General features: G+C 41.1%; 2 protein-coding genes and 2 long non-coding RNA genes across 4 annotated transcripts; 3 read left to right on the top strand and 1 right to left on the bottom strand.

The window, feature by feature from the left end:
- Positions 1-26: 26 nt before the first annotated feature.
- LOC134197415 (S-adenosylmethionine decarboxylase proenzyme-like) lies at positions 27-1,232 on the top strand. The gene has a single exon (XM_062666737.1). The coding sequence runs from the start codon at positions 58-60 to the stop codon at positions 1,024-1,026; it is 969 nt and encodes a 322-aa protein (XP_062522721.1). The 5' UTR covers positions 27-57; the 3' UTR covers positions 1,027-1,232.
- Positions 1,233-1,470: 238 nt separating this feature from the next.
- LOC134197374 (uncharacterized) lies at positions 1,471-6,192 on the top strand. The gene is made up of 3 exons (XR_009972638.1): positions 1,471-1,689; positions 2,548-2,636; positions 6,069-6,192. It is a non-coding gene; the product is annotated as an uncharacterized LOC134197374 (long non-coding RNA).
- Positions 6,193-6,423: 231 nt separating this feature from the next.
- Positions 6,424-7,563, bottom strand: LOC134197373 (uncharacterized). The gene is made up of 4 exons (XR_009972637.1): positions 6,930-7,563; positions 6,755-6,858; positions 6,627-6,680; positions 6,424-6,569 (listed from the first exon to the last, which is right to left on the bottom strand). It is a non-coding gene; the product is annotated as an uncharacterized LOC134197373 (long non-coding RNA).
- A 12,762-nt stretch (positions 7,564-20,325) lies between these two features.
- LOC134197133 (uncharacterized protein C3orf84-like) lies at positions 20,326-21,886 on the top strand. Its single transcript, XM_062666399.1, has 4 exons — positions 20,326-20,420; positions 20,632-20,745; positions 20,805-20,882; positions 21,485-21,886. The coding sequence occupies exons 1-4, from the start codon at positions 20,382-20,384 to the stop codon at positions 21,884-21,886; spliced, it is 633 nt and encodes a 210-aa protein (XP_062522383.1). The 5' UTR covers positions 20,326-20,381.
- The last annotated feature ends 47 nt before the right edge of the window (positions 21,887-21,933 follow it).

Here is a 21,933-nt window from a genome sequence, read left to right as displayed (position 1 = left end):
CACGTGCACGCTGGCCAGATCACGTGTCTGTGCCAGGTTCACTACTGAGATAGTAATATGGAAGGCGCTGGGTTCTTTGAAGGCGCAGAAAAGCTACTTGAAGTATGGTTTGCACCTTCAAAGACGAATGGAGATCTGAGATCAATTAATCGTAAAGGTTGGGATGAACTGCTTCAACTAGTGAAATGCCAGGTCATTTCGGAGCGACACTGTAAACAAATGGACGGCTACCTTTTGAGTGAAAGTAGCATGTACGTCACAGAACGTCGTTTCATTCTCAAAACATGCGGACAGACTACTCTCTTGTCTGCCCTAGATCTTCTTCTTCAATTGGCAAGAAGCGTCGGTTTTTCAGAAGTCGAGAACATTTTCTATTCTCGTAAGAACTTTCTAAGACCTGGTCTTCAAGCAATGAGCCATCGCTCGTTCGAGCAGGAAGTAGAAACGTTGGACTCTCGTTTCTCAAACGGCGCCGCGTACATTCTCGGTCGACTGAACGGCGACAGTTGGTTTCTGTACACGCAAGACCACGACAAACCTTCCGACACTCCTGACCAAACACTGGAGCTACTAATGACAGGCTTAGACAAAGACGTTGCAAGGAATTTTTACAAGGACAAATACCAGAATGGTGGTGAGGTTACACGCGCCGTTGGCATCCATGAATTGATTCCCAACGCGGACATTGATGCTCACCTCTTTGCTCCATGTGGCTACTCTCTCAATGGTATTGATGGAGACGTTTACTATACAATTCATGTGACTCCTCAGGCTGAATGCTCTTACGCTAGTTTTGAAACAAATGTACCCAAAGAGTCCTATGCTTCTATGGTGACGACAGTAATGTCAGTTTTCAAGCCAGAACGCTTGCTGTGCACGCTATTTACTAATAAACAGTCGATTTGTTTGTCACCTGGAATGACCTTTGACAAGATATTAGGATACAAGAGGGTTGACAACCAGATGATGCAACTGAACAATGAATATGAGCTGAATTTGTCTGTCTATGTCAAGGACTATAGCTGACTACCAGCTGACTCTTTGCACAATCTTATATCGTCTAAATGGTTACATATCTGTCTTTATCAGTTAGAGGGTAGTAAGAAGGACTCGGTGAAATTATTGTATTTATACTACGTATCTGGCTTTAGCAGCTCGAAGCTAGTAAAGAAGTCAGTGAAATTATTTTATGTTACATTTTTGTTGAAGATCAATAATATTACTCTGTTGTGTGGTAACACTTTAACGTGTCAGCTAGAGTCCAAGATTTGGGGGCACACTGGAAATTTTCTCAAATCTGTATTTCTACTCTTAAGCTTATGCAATGGCATGCCTAAATAGCTTCGACACTAGGTCTTCCTTCGCTTTCCGCGGTCCTTCCACGCGAGGATAGCAAGGGGCAGAGCCATAGATATGGCTCTGGCAAGCGAATTTTCTTGGGAGCCCCGTTGGGTGTGGCTTTAGCTGTTCCCGTATGCACTTCCTCGCGGTTTGCAGTGGTCTGGTAGTACGAGGCTCGGCAGTCAATGGACATCTTGCAACCGCGATTTTGACATAAACGAACTGCTATCTTTTTGTGCACCTTTCGAGCAGTAACCTGCGCCGTTTATTGAAAGGGGGCCTCAGTTTTTGTCGTCTGCTGAACGTGGTTTTCTCGGCACAAATCAACTTCAATAAACTAGGCGACAGGTAAAGTCATTTATAATTACTATTCTTCGCAGTTAAGCAAATTTTCAGTTTACATAAAATCTTTTTCGGGTGCGATTTATGCGTCAATATTGACACTGTTGCATGCACTGCATATACATCAAATCATGTACTATTTATTGCAAATTTATTTCCTGTGTGCAATTAATTAAATAATATGCAGAAAAGTGCAAAGTACTCGGGTAATTTAATTCTATTTCACAACTACTAAGTTACTAAAAAGATTTATGAACAGGTAAACACTCTAATAGGGTAGTATACAATTAAAATAACAGCATATGATATGTGTGTGTACACAATATTTACTAAGCATTATCTAGTTGGATAAACACGTACACAAAATAATGTACTCTAATAATCATTACTAATCGGATCATTTAATGTAAACAACATACTAATTACTAATGCATAGAATATGATGATGATGACGACGACATATTGATAACACTGCTGGTTGTCACACAGCTATTATTGAGGTAATCTATATTTAGAGCTAACATTGGTTTAAATTAAATTATGGTAATTAATTTAAGTTAAGTTAATGACTCTTAGGTAAGTTGATGGTATCAGTCATTGTGTTGTGACACTTATAGGCGTATACATTGGATATGCATTTTGGCAACTGGCATTATATTTCAAACTAGGCATTGGTTGTTATATAGTTGGTGACATGAATGACAGTAACTGAGTTATATAATTAGTATACTGTGTGTGTGTGTGTGTGTGTGTGTGTGCGTGTGTGTGTGTGTGTGTGTGTGTGTGTGTGTGTGTGTGTGTGTGTGTGTGTGTGTGTATGTGTGTGTAATCGTGTAAGGAAGTTGAAATAGAGTATTTGTACAGGGGAGAAGTCTAACAGAAGGCCTATCAGACAGGTGCCAACTGGTTCTTCTAAAGGCAGGAAAGTCTTAGAGACTTAGCCAAAGTCAGGGGTAACGGCATACTTAATACTTAAATGTTACATGGGACTTAAATGCTGTTAGAATGGCTTTCATTGGCAGCTTAATTTTTTGTACAGTCTGAATTGCCTTTAGAATTCTCATGATATTATATGTTTGCAGCCAATGACTAGGAACCTTACATTTGCTTACTTTTACAGATAGTTGTATAGCCATTAGTCAAAGTGAAATTTGTTATGTTAATTAATTAATGGTGAACTCTACCTTGGACTTTGAACAATTTCTAAATGTGTTATTAAAAGAACCTATTTTTTACATGTTGTTCTTACATGTTTGATTTCCTTACATGCTTTGCTGACAGAGAATTAGGCAAAGTATTCCTTGTACAATGGTTTTCTAAGACAAATAGTCTGCACAGTCGTTTTGACTAAAACTAATTTACTTACTTTTGCAAGAGCACAAACAAGAAGAAATCATGCAATAAGGCAAACATTAGTAAAGTTTGTGAGTCACTGCTTTACTCAAATCAAAAATGCACAACTACCTGATGTAAACAAACTGAAGTTAGAACAAGTAACTGTGTAATCAATCTAGACAAGAATCAAACAAGAGGAGGCAAACAATTATTGTGTGCTAGAGCACCACACTTTGCTTGATACCGGCCATTTTAGCAAGCGTTCTGTCTCCTATTATCAATACTTGTTTGAAGACTGTGAACTCTTTTTGACCGGAGCTTTCTTTTTGGTAGAGTGTGACGACATAAGTTTTTCATGTTGGTATTGTTTGATTTTCTCTGCATTAATGATGGACAACCAGCCTTAAGAGGTTTTCCTCCACACTTTTTAATGGCTCGTCTGCTTACAGTTGTTGGTTGTACTGTAATGGTGCATTTGTTGCTTCTGATTTTACGTCCGTGTTCCTTTCCAAAGTTGTGCAGAGCAGATATTAACAATGGCTTTGTGTAAGATTTCTTTTTGCCATCAGCACCTCTAGTTTTTTGTGCTGGCTGCAAAATTCTCGTATAGCTGTTGTAAATACAGTGTCCCTACTTGCCAATCCTTTCTTAATGTCTGTCATGACGTATGTCAAATCTGTTAGAGTGTCTTCAAAAATTGCTAGAGGTGGTGTGGCTCTGATGCTGCTGTGGGTCTTCACTTGCATGGCATGATCAGATTCTGGTGATGCAGGTTCATAGTCAATAGTTGTTTTTTGGTCTTCAATTTCTGTGTGTTGAGAGCTTGGAAATGTTTCGGTTCTTTTACTCCACTCTGGTTGCATCCCTAGATCTTTCACATAGGTGTCTTCTTCTTTCTGGTGCAGATGTCTGTAGAATGCAACTGGTAGTGCTGCCTCTCCGATTGCTATTTTGGCATACAGTTGGCGGCCACATACTGATGATGTTGGTATTTTATTTAAAGAGTGACGTTTGTATTTTAATGAAGCTGCCAGCTGATGTCCACATGGCTGACCGTTTTTTCCTCGTGGACAGGTACAAGTTCCTACAGTCAAATCCACTTTCCATGTTTGTTGATTGTCTGTCCTACTTTGAACGTGAAATACGTCATCTGAGTCAGTGGCTTGGATGGTATGAGATGAAACTGTATCTGCTGTGCTACCTGAAATTACCTGAAATGGTAAATTGAAGAGCAACGAAGTTGTCAAGACGATTGTTAGCCAGAGAAAGCAAACGCTGTTTGTAGTAGAGATCCATTGTTGTTGTAACAAATTGGAACATCTGGATACTGTTGTAGGCCTTCAGTCGATCAAATACTATATCTTTGGTAATGTGAATTGCTGCCTCGGAGTAGATATTTGTGTTGTTTCCTTGAGTTATAAAATCTTTTCTAAGGCTAACACACCATTCTTCACGCCTTTCCCAATAGCACTGCAACCTGTTTCGAAACTTTAATGTTTTGCTGAACTTTTACATTACTGTCAATTCTTTGTTTAGCAGCAAGCAACTTTTCAGAAGAATCTGCGAATAACAGCTCCTTTACCATGCTCATAGACAATAGTCTATCATTACCAGCAACGCCTGACGTTGAATTCCATAGCCACTGCCAAGGGCTCTGCAAAAAATGAAAGGCACACAAAAACAGTTTAGTAACAATTTAGTAACAGTAATAATTAATCCTCATAATTGAGCTACAGCCACCTTTGTTAGCATTGCAAATGCTCCTTGACATAATTGAGCATCTCAAGTCATACATCCATTTCTGGCTTGTGTTGCCACAACACTTAATTGATTAAAGAAATGCTTAACCAATCCCATGCTGTGCAAGGAATGGGGAATTGTGGGGAAACTCTTGGCAAACCTATCAGGAAGCTCCACATCTATTGCTTGCCAGCCAGCTCTCCTTCTTATGAAGATCAGTTCATAATGACTTAGAGAGTGGGTTCATTCTGAATACTCAAGGTAATCCGTGGCAATCAGTGGACAATGAGACAAGGAAAAGAGTCATGGTGTTGTCCTACATGGACTTCAAGAGCTGGATTAAACCTTAATTTATGTCTGATTATTCTTCTATTTATTCTTTTATGTTTACTCTTCTATGCATGGCTACCTATTTTTACTTGTTACGCTTATGTATCTTGTCTTGCCAGGGCACTGTACCTGTAGCGGTATGAATCAAAATATTATTATTATTATTATTATTGAATGAATGAATGAATGATGAATGATATATTTGATTATATTTGATTATTATTATGTTGTGCTCAACCAGATCAGTCTGATTCATAAGGTCACTGGTAAGCACCGAAAGCAAACCCTGCCTCAAAGGTGCTTAGACCATCATGGCTGTCTAGACAGAAGACATGACTTTACGCAGGATCCGACTTGATCCAAGAAGCACTGTCTCGGTGCAACCCTTCAGAGGGTGCAGAGGGGTCTTAACCCCCACTGGGCGCCCACCGACCCGGCAGGTAAGCACAGTGAGGTACATGCCTCTGTGCAGTCCACACGGCGATCAGACACAGCTCTTTCAAGCCATAGCTATAGTCACGGAGAGGCCAACTACAATACGGGGAATCCAGAATTCCCGGATCAAGTCCGTATAGTCAACATTGGCACAAACCTCGCCAGACCACAGAAGCTCCCCATACGAGTGAAACAAGTCTCATTCCTTCATAAAAGAACCAACAATGAAAGATAAAGAAGGACAAGTTTCATTATTACTGTACCGGCGTGGATTCGAACCCACGTAGTCAAGATAGAAAGCAACTGTCGCTAACCACTCGGCCACAGTGAGGTAATTACATTCACAGTGGGTGTATACTAAGGGAATTATACAGGCAGAGAATCAATCAGGAACGAATTATTTGGAGAAATACGGTACCTCATCAAACAGTCTGCTTGTGCTCATGTCTTGAACTTAATATACATTGTGGTATGTTAGCGAATTAAATAAATTCTCATTTAATTCAATAGCTGTTGTCTACGTTTTGACTGCATCATGTGTATAGATGCTGATCTACATCTTGTGAGAAAAGAAATAGCGACTGCTGCTGTTGCACATACACAATGGAAGTTGTCTATTACAAGTCACAAATTATAGATCTGACCACAATGTTTGGACGTTATTATAATTATAGTTCTAACAAGAGTCAGATGACTCATGATTATTTGTGGACATCCAATGCATATGCAAGATAAGCAGTGACAAACATTTTATTGCTAAAGGCAATGTAATACTTTGTCAAAGTATACTTATCTAAAGTCACATCTGAAGTCACAACTGTCCTCTTGGTACAACTAGCAACTAAGACTACTTTCATCACTCCCATTTCTGTAGTAGTGCAGGTTTCACTGATCATGACTCCTTCTTCTAGTTAGAGCATGGCTTCAAATGAACTCATAACAAGTAGCAGACATCAACTCATTGTTAATTAATAATGTTGACAAAGAATTTCAGCCAAACAACTGTCAGCTGGCTGGCAACAGATCATTTTAGAAGTATTAAGGACCTGCATAACAATTGTGCTTTAATTCTACCATTTCTCTTACGGGTCATTTTGCCTCACCATGTTGATTTTGCTGTTGTCTCAAATACATGGTGTCTTTCAAGTGTCATCAACCTACAGTTGTATCATCAAAGTACACAGATTCAAGACAGGCAAATGGTTATCACAAATATCCATATTAAACATACCAGTAATGTGGCATAGCCAACAAAAGGACAAACACCATGCTTGGCTACCTGGATTATTTCAGTACCAGGTGTAGCTTGATGGCCCAGGTAACGCTCTCACATTTCTAAGTACAGCCACACATGTTAGATTCTGCCATAGCTGCCACATTAACATGCAGACTAACATATACCGTACTTCACATGGCCATCAGTAATGGTCAGAACACCCACAATGCAGCAAGCCAGACAGTTCTTGTCGACAACAACAGTCACAGACCTTGTCCACCCCAATGAAATACCAGTTACTCAATATATACACTAGAATCAAATGAGGCAAAGATAGGAGTTTCTTGTCCAAGAAATTATCCTCTATCTCATCATTGCTAGGACGATAGTAGTTCATGCATTAATGTGTCTTGAATGTACCAATGCTAGTAGATGACACTTTTCCAATTGAGTAAACAGCCATATGAATACACACACACACACACACACACACACACACACACACACACACACACACACACACACACACACACACACACACACACACACACAGTATACTAATTATATAACTCAGTTACTGTCATTCATGTCACCAACCATATAACAACCAATGCCTAGTTTGAAATATAATGCCAGTTGCCAAAATGCATATCTAATGAATACACCTATAAGTGTCACAACACAATGACTAATACCATCAACTTAACTAAGAGTCATTAACTTAACTTAAATTAATTACCATAATTTAATTTAAACCAATGTTAGCTCTAAATATAGATTACCTCAATAATAGCTGTGTGACAACCAGCAGTGTTATCAATATGTCGTCGTCATCATCATCATATTCTATGCATTAGTAATTAGTATGTTGTTTACATTAAATGATCCGATTAGTAATGATTATTAGAGTACATTATTTGTGTACGTGTTTATCCAACTAGATAATGCTTAGTAAATATTGTGTACACACACATATCATATGCTGTTATTTTAATTGTATACTACCCTATTAGAGTGTTTACCTGTTCATAAATCTTTTTAGTAACTTAGTAGTTGTGAAATAGAATTAAATTACCCGAGTACTTTGCACTTTTCTTCATATTATTTAATTAATTGCACACAGGAAATAAATTTGCAATAAATAGTACATGATTTGATGTATGCAGTGCATGCAACAGTGTCAATATTGACGCATAAATCGCACCCGAAAAAAGATTTTATGTAAACTGAAAATTTGCTTAACTGCGAAGAATAGTAATTATAAATGACTTTACCTGTCGCCTAATTTATTGAAGTTGATTTGTGCCGAGAAAACCACGTTCAGCAGACGACAAAAACTGAGGCCCCCTTTCAATAAACGGCACAGGTTACTGCTCGAAAGGTGCACAAAAAGACAGCAGTTCGTTTATGTCAAAATCGCGGTTGCAAGATGTCCATTGACTGCCGAGCCTCGTACTACCAGACCACTGCAAACCGCGAGAAAGTGCATACGGGAACAGCTAAAGCCACACCCAACGGGGCCCCCAAAAAAATTCGCTCTGGCAAGGGGATTGTCTGGTAACCCAGGCCCTCTTGCGCGCCCGGAGAAGCCAAGGGAGGCCTACTGAGACAGCTTAACTAATTATGTCATTAGGAAAGCCCACCCTTTGTTGGTTTGTTTCTTATTGCTAGAGACTCGCAAAAAGAGATCAAGTGTGTTTTCGTTACAGCAGGGTCTAGCCTAGACGCCGAAGGTATTGGAACGGAAAGGCGTGAAGCAGTAACTAGGCATGCTGACCTTTGCGATGCTGCGTATTGTCTACTAAGTTATAGCGTAGAGAAACGAACGCAAAGACTGTATACGGCCATGTGGCGAGCAAAAAAACAACGCGCAGACTCTGTCCTCCTCTTAATTGTCGTTGACTAGAAGACTACGCAATAAACTATCATCCCTCTCTCAGAATCGATCGAAAGCCATTGCGACTACGCGTGAAATTTTTACGTGGCTGATATGTCTAGCCATGGTGCGTTCTGTAGGCCAGATTAAATTACACTACTACATGAGAACGACGGCAGACTCATGAGGACACCGGGTAACTATACATGAGCATACCGCTTGTCTCACTAGGACACCGGTTATCTACATGAGGACGCCGGCTAACTCATGAAGACATCGGTTAGCTCATGAGGACACCGAGGCCGAATGCCAAACATTCAGCATCAGAACTTTTGGATAAGATGCCGTATGCCTAGCGGCCAGATTTTCTAATTCCTTGATTGCTTTGTGGTGGTTTGTACATATGATTTGTTTCATACTGTGAAAGAAATACTTTGCCTTCGTGCTCTTGCTATATAGTATGATGCCCCAAGTTGCTCTCAAAGACTTCAAGATTTTGGACAATTATGCAATACCTAGCTAAGGCTTCCATTGTGGCCCCCTATGTTTGGTCTGCACTTTTTGAAGGCTTTACCAAAAAATCCTGAGAAATTTGATTTTGATCGTTTCAGTTGTGAACGTTGTGAGGATGTCATTTATGCAAAGAATTTATGTCTTTGGATGTGGTGCCCATGCTTGTCTCGGTCGACTTTTCACCATGAATCATATAACATCTTTTGCAGCCATTACGTCAATGAATATGGAGTGGCATCACACTCAGCCGGGAGTCCAGAGAGCCAGGACATCGCCTATCTTCCAACCATTTACAATGGCTGTGTGATTACCATGAATTAAGCTCAGAGAAGCTGCCTCTACCAAGGAACAATGAGGAAATTAATTAACACTTAGACTTACTTTCAATTATGGTGTTTACTGAACATTACACAAACGTAGAGTGACTCAGATCTAGGTGATGCCATCTCACCGGCGTAGCGTGGTCCTCATGTTTGGGGGCAAATTATTAGACCGAAAACCACACCCATTTTCACATGCGAAGCCACGCCTATTTCTACTTTTCTATTTCGCAGTTTGTATACATCTAACTAAGTAAATATTATAAATTGCAAATTACAAACAAGCTGCGGAACGGATTGCCGTCAGTGTGCGTATAAAGGAGTGGAAACACTGTTCCTAGAGTCCGTGCCAAAAATGTTTTTATGGCTCGCTGCGATGGTCAATTGCAAATTAAATGGCATTTCGATGACAATAGAATCTAGAAGACCAATTCAGTGCAAACGACTTTGACCAATTTTAGCATTTCGTAATATAACGAGCACTAGAGGTTAGCTAGTTAGTTAGAATAACCTGTGGAGAAAGTACCGTGGAGTGCAAGCAAATCATTAGGTAGCAGAGCCGCAGGAAATTCCATTCTCCGGTCAATCGGGTTGCCGACCTTAACTAAACTTACTTAAAAATAATTGAGGATAGGCTTCTGCATGCTTTTTTGCTGCAGTCTTCTTTGATTCTTCCTTTGCCTGATAGCGTAGTAAACGTCTCAAATAAGTGATAGTCATGCGCACTTTCCGTGTCCACGACTTCTCGACACTGCTTTTATCATACTAAAATGATGATGTGTATTGTCAAAGAGGTAGAGTCAATTAACGTCGTCGATCGTCAACATACTACTCTGACATTAAGCAGACTGTCACTGTCTAATAACTTAAAATTATAGTTTTGCTTGAGGCGGAATGGCACGCCCAAAATGTTTGGGGATATAGCCTCCCCAGCTCCCCCTCACCCCCGACGCTACGCCGGTGGGCATCTGCTAGATAACTGTAGACCCTTGTTAGAACCAGTTTCTAGCATTGATTATCTACTTGCTTTGTGTAGCATTGCATGAAACACAATGGAATTTCTATCTATGTTAAGTGGTGGGTGTTTGTATGCCAACCAGCAATGAAGTCATAAACTGCTGATGCTGAGCAGTACTATATATTTGCCATCATCACTGCAAGATGTAACAGCTTCTGATACTTTCTTATTATGTCAGCTATATAGTGATCTGTTCACAGTGTGTACACATTACTCTAAAGCCGCTTTCTAATTGTATAATGCCGCTTTCTAATAGTCTAACGCGTACTATAAGCCAGACCGGGTTCATTGATATGAGTCGATAGTGCTTGTGACTGTTGTGTGTAGACCAGCTGCATTGATGGCTGTCACTGTGACTTGATAATCGATGAATCGGCTCACATTGTTATTACCCATGATGTGGTTTGTGGCAGTCGTTTTAAACCACTGAAGGACATTTCCTGATCCAGCAGGGGTTCCCATAGTCAACTCGTAGATCAATAAGTTGTCTGGTTGGAACACACGTGCCCAATCCAACCTAAGTTGCCCATCATCAGTCCATGTTCCCAACACAGAAACACCTTTCAACAATATCATATTAAACACGTATTTGGTTTATTTAATGACTAGATAATGATGCCAAGGATTGTAAGTGTAAAGGCCATCGTTTGAGAACCAATCTGTCGGTCTGTCTGTCTGTCTGTCTGTCAATCACATATATTTGAACTTTTTATCTATGATACATTTTGCAATGCAGGGTACTATGTACTATCCAACTAATAGTAGTGTTCATCAACTAAACTAAGCTAAAATTGAAACTCGTGTAAAACAAAATAAGGACTACACTTAAAAACTACAGTGTACAAGCAAAGCCTCCAGTACCAGCTAGTGGCTAAAGTACTGGGTGGCAAAGAGGTCACATCTGTTGTTCTCAGACATCAAAGATAGCTTTTTAGAGGTGACTCTAGCATTGAACTTCTGGAGCTGAATCTGTCTGTCTGTCTGTCTGTCTGTCTGTCAAATAACATTTATTTCAAATATACATCTGTAATACAATGCTAGCAAGTTAACTATATAGTTCTGTAACTACGAGAGTTTACTATATAGGACTAGATTTTAAAAACAAACAAACATGTAACACTTATAAGAGAACAATGCAGACTACCCGGAGCCAACTTAGTGGCTGAAAAACTGGGTAGAGCAATCTACAGTACAGTCAATGTCAACTGTCTGCCTGCCTGTCTGTTTGTCTGTCTGTCTGTTTGTCTGTCTGTCAGTCTGTCTCTCTGTCTGTCTCTCTGTCTGTCAATCTTCATTTATTGAAACACAAACTCTACGTTACATTTCTAACACTAAATGCAAACAAGCTACTGAGTTCAGCTTTAGTTTAATGCAGCAAGCTACTTTGATAGTCTCTATCATATATGTTGTCATCTACTTCTCCAGGGAAGACACCAGTCAGCTTTTGATAATGACTTTGGCGTTACATCGTTGTAAGATTATTGAGAATTTTTTCCTCCAAAACCTCTAAAGTCAGCTTCATTTGTCTAGCCTTTAATGTTCTTGATCTTCTGGCTAGTTTGTTTAATTAAATAGTTGGTAGCTTCTGATTCCCAAGTTCCAAAATGTTCAAATACCAGAGGAGTGAAATTGAGGCTTGATGTATTGCCAGCAAGTTGTTATTCGTATCTGATCATCTACCTTTCCTCCCTTCTTGCTGCAGCAAAACCTTCCTCTTAAGCTGCCTGCTTTAAAGTATCGTGGCTGAAGGGATGAGCCATGGCCACATCAAGGTCATAGCTGCACCCAGAATCGCGTGCACAACTATGTCTGGTATATTCTCATTTCCAGAGTAACGATGTTGAGGTTCTTTCTCGTGATGAATCTTAATTCATGTAGATATAAGTGCTCTATGCATTTACAGTTTCATCATGCTGCCACACAGGTCCTCCTCCATATGTTTGAATGTAAGAAGATGATATTCGTCTGCCAACTTGCCACATTCACGCTGGATGTTCCAGTTGACAAAGATGCATGTCTGCATGTCCAACCTCAGAGATGCTGCCAAACGAAATTCGTCGGGTTCAAGTGCAAGAATCTCTTCAGTAGGAATGGCTTCCAGCCATGAACCAGCTTCCTTATACCTCTTATTGATCTAAATTTAGCTGCAGCTCTATCTGATTGCGAAATAGCAGTTTCCAGACAGGAATTTGCATTTGCCTCATCAAGTTGACTAGGTAGTTTTTGTTGTAATTTCTTGGGCTGTCTGACAAACTCACTTAGTGTTGTCTGTCTGTCTGTCTGTCTGTCTGTCTATCTGTCTGTCTGTCTGTCTGTCTGTCTGTCTGTTTGTCAATACATATATTTTTAAACATTGACTTATTATACACCAGCTAAGCAAAGCAACTAAATATGTTTATGTGGCTGTCTCTTGAAACAATCTTCTTTATTTTTCTGTCAATCACTCTAGCAGTTGATCGTTGTAGACACACAGAAAACATAAATTTCCAGTATGACTTGAAGTCTGATGCATTTGGCTTTCCGTATTCGTCTCTTAGTAGCTGTGACAGTTTCTTCAAATAGCCTTCAGCTTTCTCTCTCCAACAACCAAAATGTTCGAAGACTACAGGCACAAAGGTTGGTCGAAAGCCTCCAGGCAAGAGCTTCTGGTCGTACTTTTTGATCTTCAGATTTTCTCTTCTGGTTGCCGCTGCTCTCTTAGTTGTAGCTGATAAAACTTCTATGTCATTACTCCAGGGATGCGCTAGTGCAATATCCAATTCAAGATCCACCCCTGGTGCCGAATCAAACACGACTATGTCTGATCTGTCTTCAGAATTGACATACCTTCCTCTGAGTTCTTTTAATTACGTGATGTAATTGCAGTGGACTCAAACAGTCTGACCGTGCTGAAACCATGTTGTTATGGCTGATTACCGTAACAACAGCTCTGTCTGTCTGTCTGTCTGTCTGTCTGTCTGTCTGTCTGTCTGTCTGTCAATGGTAGTATAATTTCAAACATCGAAACTATTACAGGCTAGAGGAGCTAGTACAGCCACGTCTAAAGTAAAATATTTGAAAGTTTTGTTCTCTGCATAAACTACACTTGAAAAAACATATATGATATATGGACCGTATTGGTCCACGTTTCTTCTCTATTATCACAGATAACACTTCTTATTTGCCACTTCTCAGCACCCCCTCTACCTTGCGGTAGATAACTTTCGCATTGCATTTTTGCAACTGAACTGAAATGCGTTGTCTCCACTGCAGCAAAAACTCCGCCCTGTTCAGTCTTCCCAAGTCGTCTGTAGATCTGAGGGACAATTGTTGTAGATAACATTCTGATTCCTTGCCCCATCTTCCAAAATGCTCCAGGACTAAAGGGACAATGGTGAACGATTCTCCCCCAGGAAGGAGTTGTTTGTAATATTTGGTCAGCTTCTTCTCTTCTCTCTTTAGTGCTGCAGCTCCATCTGTGTGTGCTGCACTGCTGACGATTTCAGAGCTCCATGGGTGCGCCAGTGAGATGTCCAGGTCCACATTAGACCCAGAGCCACAGTCAAAAACTGTCTGTCTGTCTGTCTGTCTGTCTGTCTGTCTGTCTGTCTGTCTGTCTGTCAAAGAACATTTATTGAAAACATCAACGCTAATACAGAAAAGGCTACTTATAACACTAAGAGTTCAAGATAAACGACTGTAGTCGTCGTGGAAGAAAAACTGTAACGAACAGCCATCTGATGTTTGTAGCTATCATCTACAGAGTCATTACTACAAACTATTTTGTCAATCTGTCTGTCTTTCTGTCTGCGTCCGTGTCTGTGTCTGTCTGTCTATTGGTTACTCACCTGTTGCAGTAGGATATTGATTAGAAACTGTAAAGTTGATTGCAGCGGTGTGGCTTGTCAATCCACCATAGTTGACTGCTCGTACTGCTATTGTATACTGGTGACCACTTTTCAGGGTTATTCCTGATACAATAGCTCTTTTTTGGTGAACAACACTAAACCAGTCAATGACTGATGCTTTGGTATTTTCCATCTTCACTTGATAATGAAATATTCCGGTCTCATCTTGAAATCCTGCCCAGTGAAATGATATACTGTGGTTGTGGAACTGATAGTTCCCTCTCTGTTTATAGTACAGAGAATCAGTGTTAGCATCTAGTGCTACTAACGCAGATGTACTGTCTGGCGACTCTCCAATGTACGGTATCCCTTCGATGTACGCACAGCACTCAAACCAACTTTATTGTAACAGCGCACCGTCACAAAACATGTTTAACCGTTTTGCAGGAGCTGAAGCTCCTCCGACCTTCCTACAGTAAATTTATCTGCTGTTTCAAAAGGAAGCAATTCAGTTGACATAGGAGCTAAACCTAAACAACAGGCAAATTCACTAATCGTAATTTCTAATATATTAAAAGAGGCTGTAAATTGTATTATTACCGATTTCCCACTGGCAGTAATCAATACCACTTTTCGTATCTTTTGTACCATTCCACGAACCAGTGACTATTCTACTCGTCAGATACTCCACTTTTGCATCAAACTTACTGATGTTACTCTTTATTACAATTTCCGATATTTCAGGTGGTGTCCAGTCAATGAGAAGAGGCTTTGCATGTAGCGTGCTGGATAGACCTGCGTTACTAATAGCGACAATTGTGATGAAAACAGTCATGCCGTGATGCAGTGATACATCCCTATTAGAGGCGTGGTTTGCTAATCCTACTGACCGAAATGCCTGCAATTGCTGTCCGTCTCTGACCGTTCCAATTGCCCACAAAAATTCTTTGATACCGCTTTCCACATCAACTGCTCTCCATGCCGCTTCGACAAGATCGCATGGACACAAACGTTTCTGTTTAGCGTAATAGACGCTAGTACTGCTTCAGAATCAATTGGAATTTTAGGGTTCATAGGACTGATGCACATTCGCAGTGTCACAGACTCAATAGCGATTGCATTAGAAAAAGTACTGACTGATGACACGGTGATGACGTCTTGTTGGGTGACATCCGGTACGATTTGGAATTTGTAACTGCAAAAGTGCAATCTAACTTTGATACAATTTTAATACGAAAACAATGCGCATATACACCTGTTGACGCGTTTTCTGTCTGATGCTAGAGCGATGACTCTGTGCATCCCAGGAGCGGTGACCGCCATGTGCTGTGTGTGTGTGTGTTCCCAACTGCATGAGCTCGAATGTCCAGCTGATAAATGACGTCTTTAGTAAATGCTATTTTTCGAGATACGATTCCGGATAGAAGTAATTGTTGTCCCGTTTCTGATGTGCTGATACTAATTCTACCAACATCAACATTCCATTCACTTACGATCTCATCCATTGACGTCATATTATTCATCGATGTATTTATCAATAATTTTTCCCCGAACTGTTGACATGATACAAAGGCAGGAGGCGAGGAATCCACAGTAACTGCATCTGAAACGACAATCTCCGAGTGCAACTCTGCGGCATCCATTGCCCCAACGTTTGCATGGTATCGTACACCACTGCGCAACGACAAACCGTTTACAGACACAAATAGTTTAAGACCGACGTTTCCCGGCCCATCGATGTTCCAATCGGACGGATGAGGTTGTTGAATAGTGATCGTGTAGTTGTAGTATTCAATAAAGGAATGGCGATCAAAGAATCCATGCCATTGTGCTGATAGAACGCTCGTATTGCTCTGATATTGAAGGTCGTGCCTCTGGTCGCCATCCAGTACGGCTCCCGTCAGTGGAATCTCGCGATCTATTACAAGACCGCCTGTATTTGCGGTAGTATACATGCCAATGCGATTAAACGCGACAACAGTGACGTAATAAGGCACTCCTTCTGCCAGTTGTAATCCTAATTTACTCGCCACGTAAACTGTCTGTGAAACTGACTTACATGCGACAGTATCATCACCTAATAAATAAAATAATTTTATTGTATAATATTTTTTCCAATTATTTAAATGTTTCAAGCGGGACATGCTGTACACTCTAAAGTGCTATTTTAGCAAAAAACCCGCGCGCACGCGCGCGCGCGCGCGCACACACACACACACAATTTACGGATGCTACAGTATAAATACAGTGCTACTGCGTAATGGTATATGCATCACATCTTACCTCCTGGGGTAGTTCCAACTCCATAAAGAAAATAATCTAGGGTAAAACGGGGTAACTCCGTGAGTAATTTGATACACGTCCGTATATTGCTACGTATGAGTGTTGTAGTCGCTTGATCTTACTACCGTATGGAGCAGTAGCCTTCTGCCAATTAGCATGTGGGTGACCATCTCTGAAATCTTAATCGTTCTTGAGATAATTCGGGACTTTCGTCGGCGCTGCTAATCTTCTGGGTGGGGCAACTTCGTGACAGAGTTTGGTTCTGGCAACTTACGACTTACGAATGGTTGTAACTATTGCTTGCTTGAGTACGTTTCTTTACTGCATCTATTGTGGTAGTGACAAATAAGGCATACCTATTAGGTCTTTCGCTGTACCCTAGGAAGTTGCTGTACGGTGTAGGCGTTTTTGTTGCTGTAGCTTCGCCGTCCCGGATGTCCATTCAAGTAGCAATTGACTTGCTCATAATCCTACGTCAAGTAGTTTACTAATAGTAGAAGAGATTCAAACCCTAAACTGGAGGTAAGACTCTTCACGCTCGCACAGGGTTAGATATTCACGGAGTTGCCCCGGTCACGGAGTTACCCCGGATGACCCTATGTCTGACTGAGGATCGCTGAAAGAGCCTTGCCACGAGACATTCAGTTTCCATAAGTCGCGAGTAAAAAATTCGAATGATGAGGAGAGAGTTGACTTTCACCCGAAACGCGCGTTGGGGCAAAAATAGCGGGCGGAGTAACATCCACGAACACACTGGGAGAGCGGAATACCCCGTATGTCGACCCATTGAACCACACTCTAACGTAAATGTTGTATGTTGTTCTTGCCACCAGACGTTTTCCTACAGGCAGGGTGACAATGGCGTTGGTCATTAGACCGACGTCTTTCCACACCACGTCTCGTTTAGCGTCGTATACGCCATCGCCCGGTGACAGGATTGTCCCTGCTGTTACTTCGTAGCGGATAGGAGACAAAGAAGGCGAAGAAGAATCAACTTTTCAGGAACCCTGTAAAGAGCTTGTAGATGTTGTAATTTTTCGACGATATTCCGCTGGAGAATAAGAATCGAAGACTGACAGTCTTGAGTTTGCGGGAACGTTCGATGCAGACACCTGCAAATGAAAACATTCTGTTAGAAATGTTTAGGCAAGCTTAGGAGGAGTTGAGATGTTATCCTCCGTGCATGGTTTGCCGTATAGACGTCTGTCGCACAAGTTGCTTGATGGTGCGCAAGTGCATTATCCGAGACAACTGGCGACCTCACACGAATGCTTTTCTATGGTGAGTATACCAGACGTAGGACTGCTAGATCCCGATATGACACTGACCTGAACCTGACTAGTTCTAAGACCGACGCTGTTGATCGCCGACAGGGACACATAAAGTCTGGTACCAGATATCAGGTGACTACCGAGACCCACTGTCGTAGCCTACTCGGAGTCAGTGTGACCGCTATGATTAGCATGGATGTATGAAGGTGTATGCTGATTACCGCTGTACGTAGCTCCTATTGAAGTAATATACTGCACAATGCCCGAATGAGCGTCCGTGAAGCCATTCCATCTGACAACAATATCGGTCATTGATCCTCGAATGTTCCACATTATATGATCTTTGATGATTCTAGTTAAAGGCGGACTGGTATCAATAAGAAGAGTATGAACAGAAATTTTACTAGAACACAGGCTTGCCGCGTTACAGGCTGTTACTGATACGTGATAGCGCTCTCCTTCGTGAAGAGAAATATTCGGTTGTGAGACGCTTGTTTGTGACTCACTGCCTAGCATGATGGGATTGGCTGCTGGTGTAACGCTGTCTCTTGTCGTTATGATGACGCTATGACGGACAATAGGACTTTCGGGGTCGTCAAACTTCCATCGCATTTGACTAATGGATGCCGTAAATTGAGTTTTGGGATCAATTGAAAGAGTGGTTGTGTTGAAGTAAGGTATGGTGTGGACGGTTGGGGGAGTAGAGTCTATCAGATATTCATCAGATGATGTGACACTCCATAGTCCAGCTTTGTTATATGCCTTGACAGATGTGTAGATTCTGTATCTTGAAGTTAGATTGTTGAGTCTCGTTTTTAGTGCCGTCTGTTCTGTAAACGTGTCTGTCTAAGATAGCAGATCATCTTGTTTTGGTGACGTCCCAACACACCATTCATATCGAGCAATAGACGAATGAACGTCGTGAAAGCCAAACCATCGAGCTCCAACTACGTCACTACAAAAAGAAATTATGTCAGATTCGATGTAGATTAAGTGGTGAATATGAATAGGTGAATATGTTACTGTTGACTCTGATATTGTAAGTCTTCGTCTCCTAGCCCATCATGTATTATACCAACAACAGGAGGACTGTTGTCAGCAATTATTCCATCAGATGTTACAGTTGTACACAACTCTGTACGATTGCATGCTATGACTGTGCAGTAGTAAAACCGACCAGGCTCCAAAGCAACATGTTGTGCTGTGTAATCTGTTATGACAATGACAAGTACGTTGAAAATCAATGATCTTAATAGAGCACTAACTCACTCGTAAGCATTGCAACGTTATCAAACGACAGTATATCTTGTGCTCCTTTAGTGGATCCAAATGCGACAGAATAGTGAAGTAGAGATGAATGTGGATCGCTAAAGTGTCGCCACTGACATGCCAACGTGTCCATCCGCGTCTGATAATCCCAGTCCTATAGACCAGCAAGATCTTTTAATCTATTTATTTTTACAACTTGTCTTGACACGTAGAAAACTATTGACCTCGCTAGTATCCGGTTCACTGTCCCACACAAATCCTTCTACGAGAGGAAAATCATCAAACACAAAACCGTTAGAAGTTGTTACAGTTTGAAGACCCGCATTGTTGATTGCCTATAAGCAAATTGGTCGCTATTGATTGATTGAAACGGTTTTGTGCTTTTATCTTTAACAGTGATGTAATACACGTGACCATCATAAAGTGTTTCCAAACTATTTGTTTAAAAATTGTTTTGTGTAGTGTGAGAACATGTGATTGCGTCATCGTGGCCGCTACCAGAACCGATTCACCATTGATAACTGGCTATTCCAGATTCTTTGTCTTCGAATCCTTTCCAGTGTCCTTTCAAATGGTTTGTCACATAACCCGTGTGACCAGCAGATATCACTATATTGCCCCCGACCAGTGGCGTCGTGTCAACAGTCAAAGCGTTGGAAAACGAGATCACTTTACGATAAACGTGATCTACAGCTATGAAAATCAGAAAATATTGCGTAATATGTATTTCAGTCGTGTTGAAAACGATACCTTTAACAGTAGCATAATATGGGATTCCATTCTTAATGCGAGACCAGTGAAGAGCCAATGCGTGTTGGATCTAACAGAGACATATGCTGCTATGTCAACGTGTCGCGGAGAGGTACATAGGTCTGACTCTTTAGAATCAATTGTTAGAGTACGTGAAATACGTTACGTTGGAGGTCTGGCAACTGCACTGTAGATATTACAAGCACTAAATTGCAAAGAATATAATTGAATGTTTTTAGTAGCGAGAGAAGCCAAGAGCGAAATATAGCCTCGGCCTCCCAGACCCGTGTAGCGCCGATTTAGCGATGTAGGTCCCGTTCGTCATCACGTGAAAAAACGACAGTCGCTTTGTGCAAACTTTGCAAGTATCGGGCTTTTAATTTTAGAAGGCTCGTAGCTAGCTGTAGCGACGTTGCTGCAGTTATCAAGTAGATTAACGTTGCCAGGGAAACTCGATTGCCCGTATTTTGTATACCGAACAAGCGCTGCATGTCGCCTCGTAAGTTTACTTCAGAATGAGTACGACGACCAGAGAGAGACAGATTGGAACGTGGGTAAGGTAAAAGATGAGGCAATGCAAATAGACACTTGCTAATGAGTCGACTTTTCAACAGTGCGACACCCTACGAGGGTGTACAATACTAACTGTGTTTGTGACACTATAGTACAAAATGATAGTCATTACCCGAGGCCCGGATTTCCGGGCTAAGGGTATAGTCATTTGTGTGGTAATTGACTGCTAATCTAGCCTTTCAATGGCTGCAGTTTCGAACAGGTTTCTATGGCCATTCCCGGAGTAAACCGAGGGCAGACTGTGACTACGAGTACAGACGTGCTGTGAAGCCAAAACCTCCCATCAAATTCGAAGAGAAAATGAAGGTGAGAAGGCATGAACAAATAACTGTAATATCTCTACATCGTGTTGGACTCTGCTGTAGGCTGCAACAGGATGGCATCTCTTCTCTCGACACGACAACAAATATGTCTTTTTGCAAAGAGGTGTTTACTCAGCACAGGTCAGTTAGTAGTAACTCCTTGGGGATCATAATATCACCAAGTAAGGGAAGACGATGGGACAGTTTAGTTAGGGGAATTATAAAAAAAGGGACAAAGGGTCAAGTGGGCAAGGAGCCGAGGAGAGGAAATAGGAAAGACTCTTGAGAAATTGAAAGCGAGGCATAAAACCAATTGGTAATACTCAGTACTTAGAAAGAGAAACATGTACAAACTAAAGAAGATACGTGATGGGAAGAGAAACAAGAAAAGACATGTACAACGAAAAAAGCATAACAGTATCAAACAATGACAATAGCAGGAGAGCACAACAGGGAATGCATGGCTGATACAGACTAGCAGAAAATACAGCAGGAGAGACGATATGCCAGATGGAAACAATAGAAGATTTAAATGGTTACATTTTATTGTAAAATTGCTATGTACAACAGAGGCATAATGCTGTGCTATACGCAACAAAGACTGCAAGGTAAGTAAGGCCATGACCGAGACCAATAGAGTGAAAGAGAAATGGTACATGTATAAACACTAGGTGTAATTGTGTGTGTGTATGTTGTCTTCATTCACATTCAATCGTATTGAATCACTTCCTAATGCTGTGTAGGGTGTTGGAAGGCGAGCAATTCGTAGCAGTCCAGCCTCAACAGATCATGATATGTTCAGTTGGGGTCCAAGAGTGGAGCCCCAGGAACGTTTCAGAACCTCCTATCATCTCAATTATACAGATGGCACACCACTAAGAGCTACAGACACCTTGACAATAAACTCACACAAAACAAGTGGCAGAATGTCCGCTCCACCTGTGCTGTACAAACCACCAAAAACTGATTCAGACAACAAATTCAAGTCATGCTACATGAAATCATTTGAATGGACTCGGCCAGCAACTCTTGGACAATCCCGTGTCAGAGTAAGCAGCTGCCCGACACCAGTAGAGTCAAGAACTCCTCAGAATTCCATTTGCAGCAATCCAACTTCAACTCCCAACGAAGAGAATCAAACTTGACTATAAGGAGTCGCGTAATTTCTCTATTGTTTGCCATTGTTACAATA

The sequence above is a fragment of the Corticium candelabrum genome, chromosome 22 (genome assembly GCF_963422355.1).
Source record: "Corticium candelabrum chromosome 22, ooCorCand1.1, whole genome shotgun sequence".
NCBI lineage: Eukaryota > Metazoa > Porifera > Homoscleromorpha > Homosclerophorida > Plakinidae > Corticium > Corticium candelabrum.
The sequence above is the reverse complement of the archived record's forward strand: the minus strand, read 5'-3'. Positions and strand labels throughout refer to the sequence as shown.

Excerpts from the sequence above, each read along its gene's own strand:
- LOC134197415 (XM_062666737.1), top strand. The coding sequence starts at position 58 with ATGGAAGGCGCTGGGTTCTTTGAAGGCGCAGAAAAGCTACTTGAAGTA.
- LOC134197133 (XM_062666399.1), top strand. The coding sequence starts at position 20,382 with ATGAGTACGACGACCAGAGAGAGACAGATTGGAACGTGG. Across the intron at positions 20,421-20,631 it reads AGAGACAGATTGGAACGTGG|TTTCGAACAGGTTTCTATGG; the intron begins GTAAGGTAAAAG and ends CAATGGCTGCAG. Across the intron at positions 20,746-20,804 it reads AATTCGAAGAGAAAATGAAG|GCTGCAACAGGATGGCATCT; the intron begins GTGAGAAGGCAT and ends ACTCTGCTGTAG.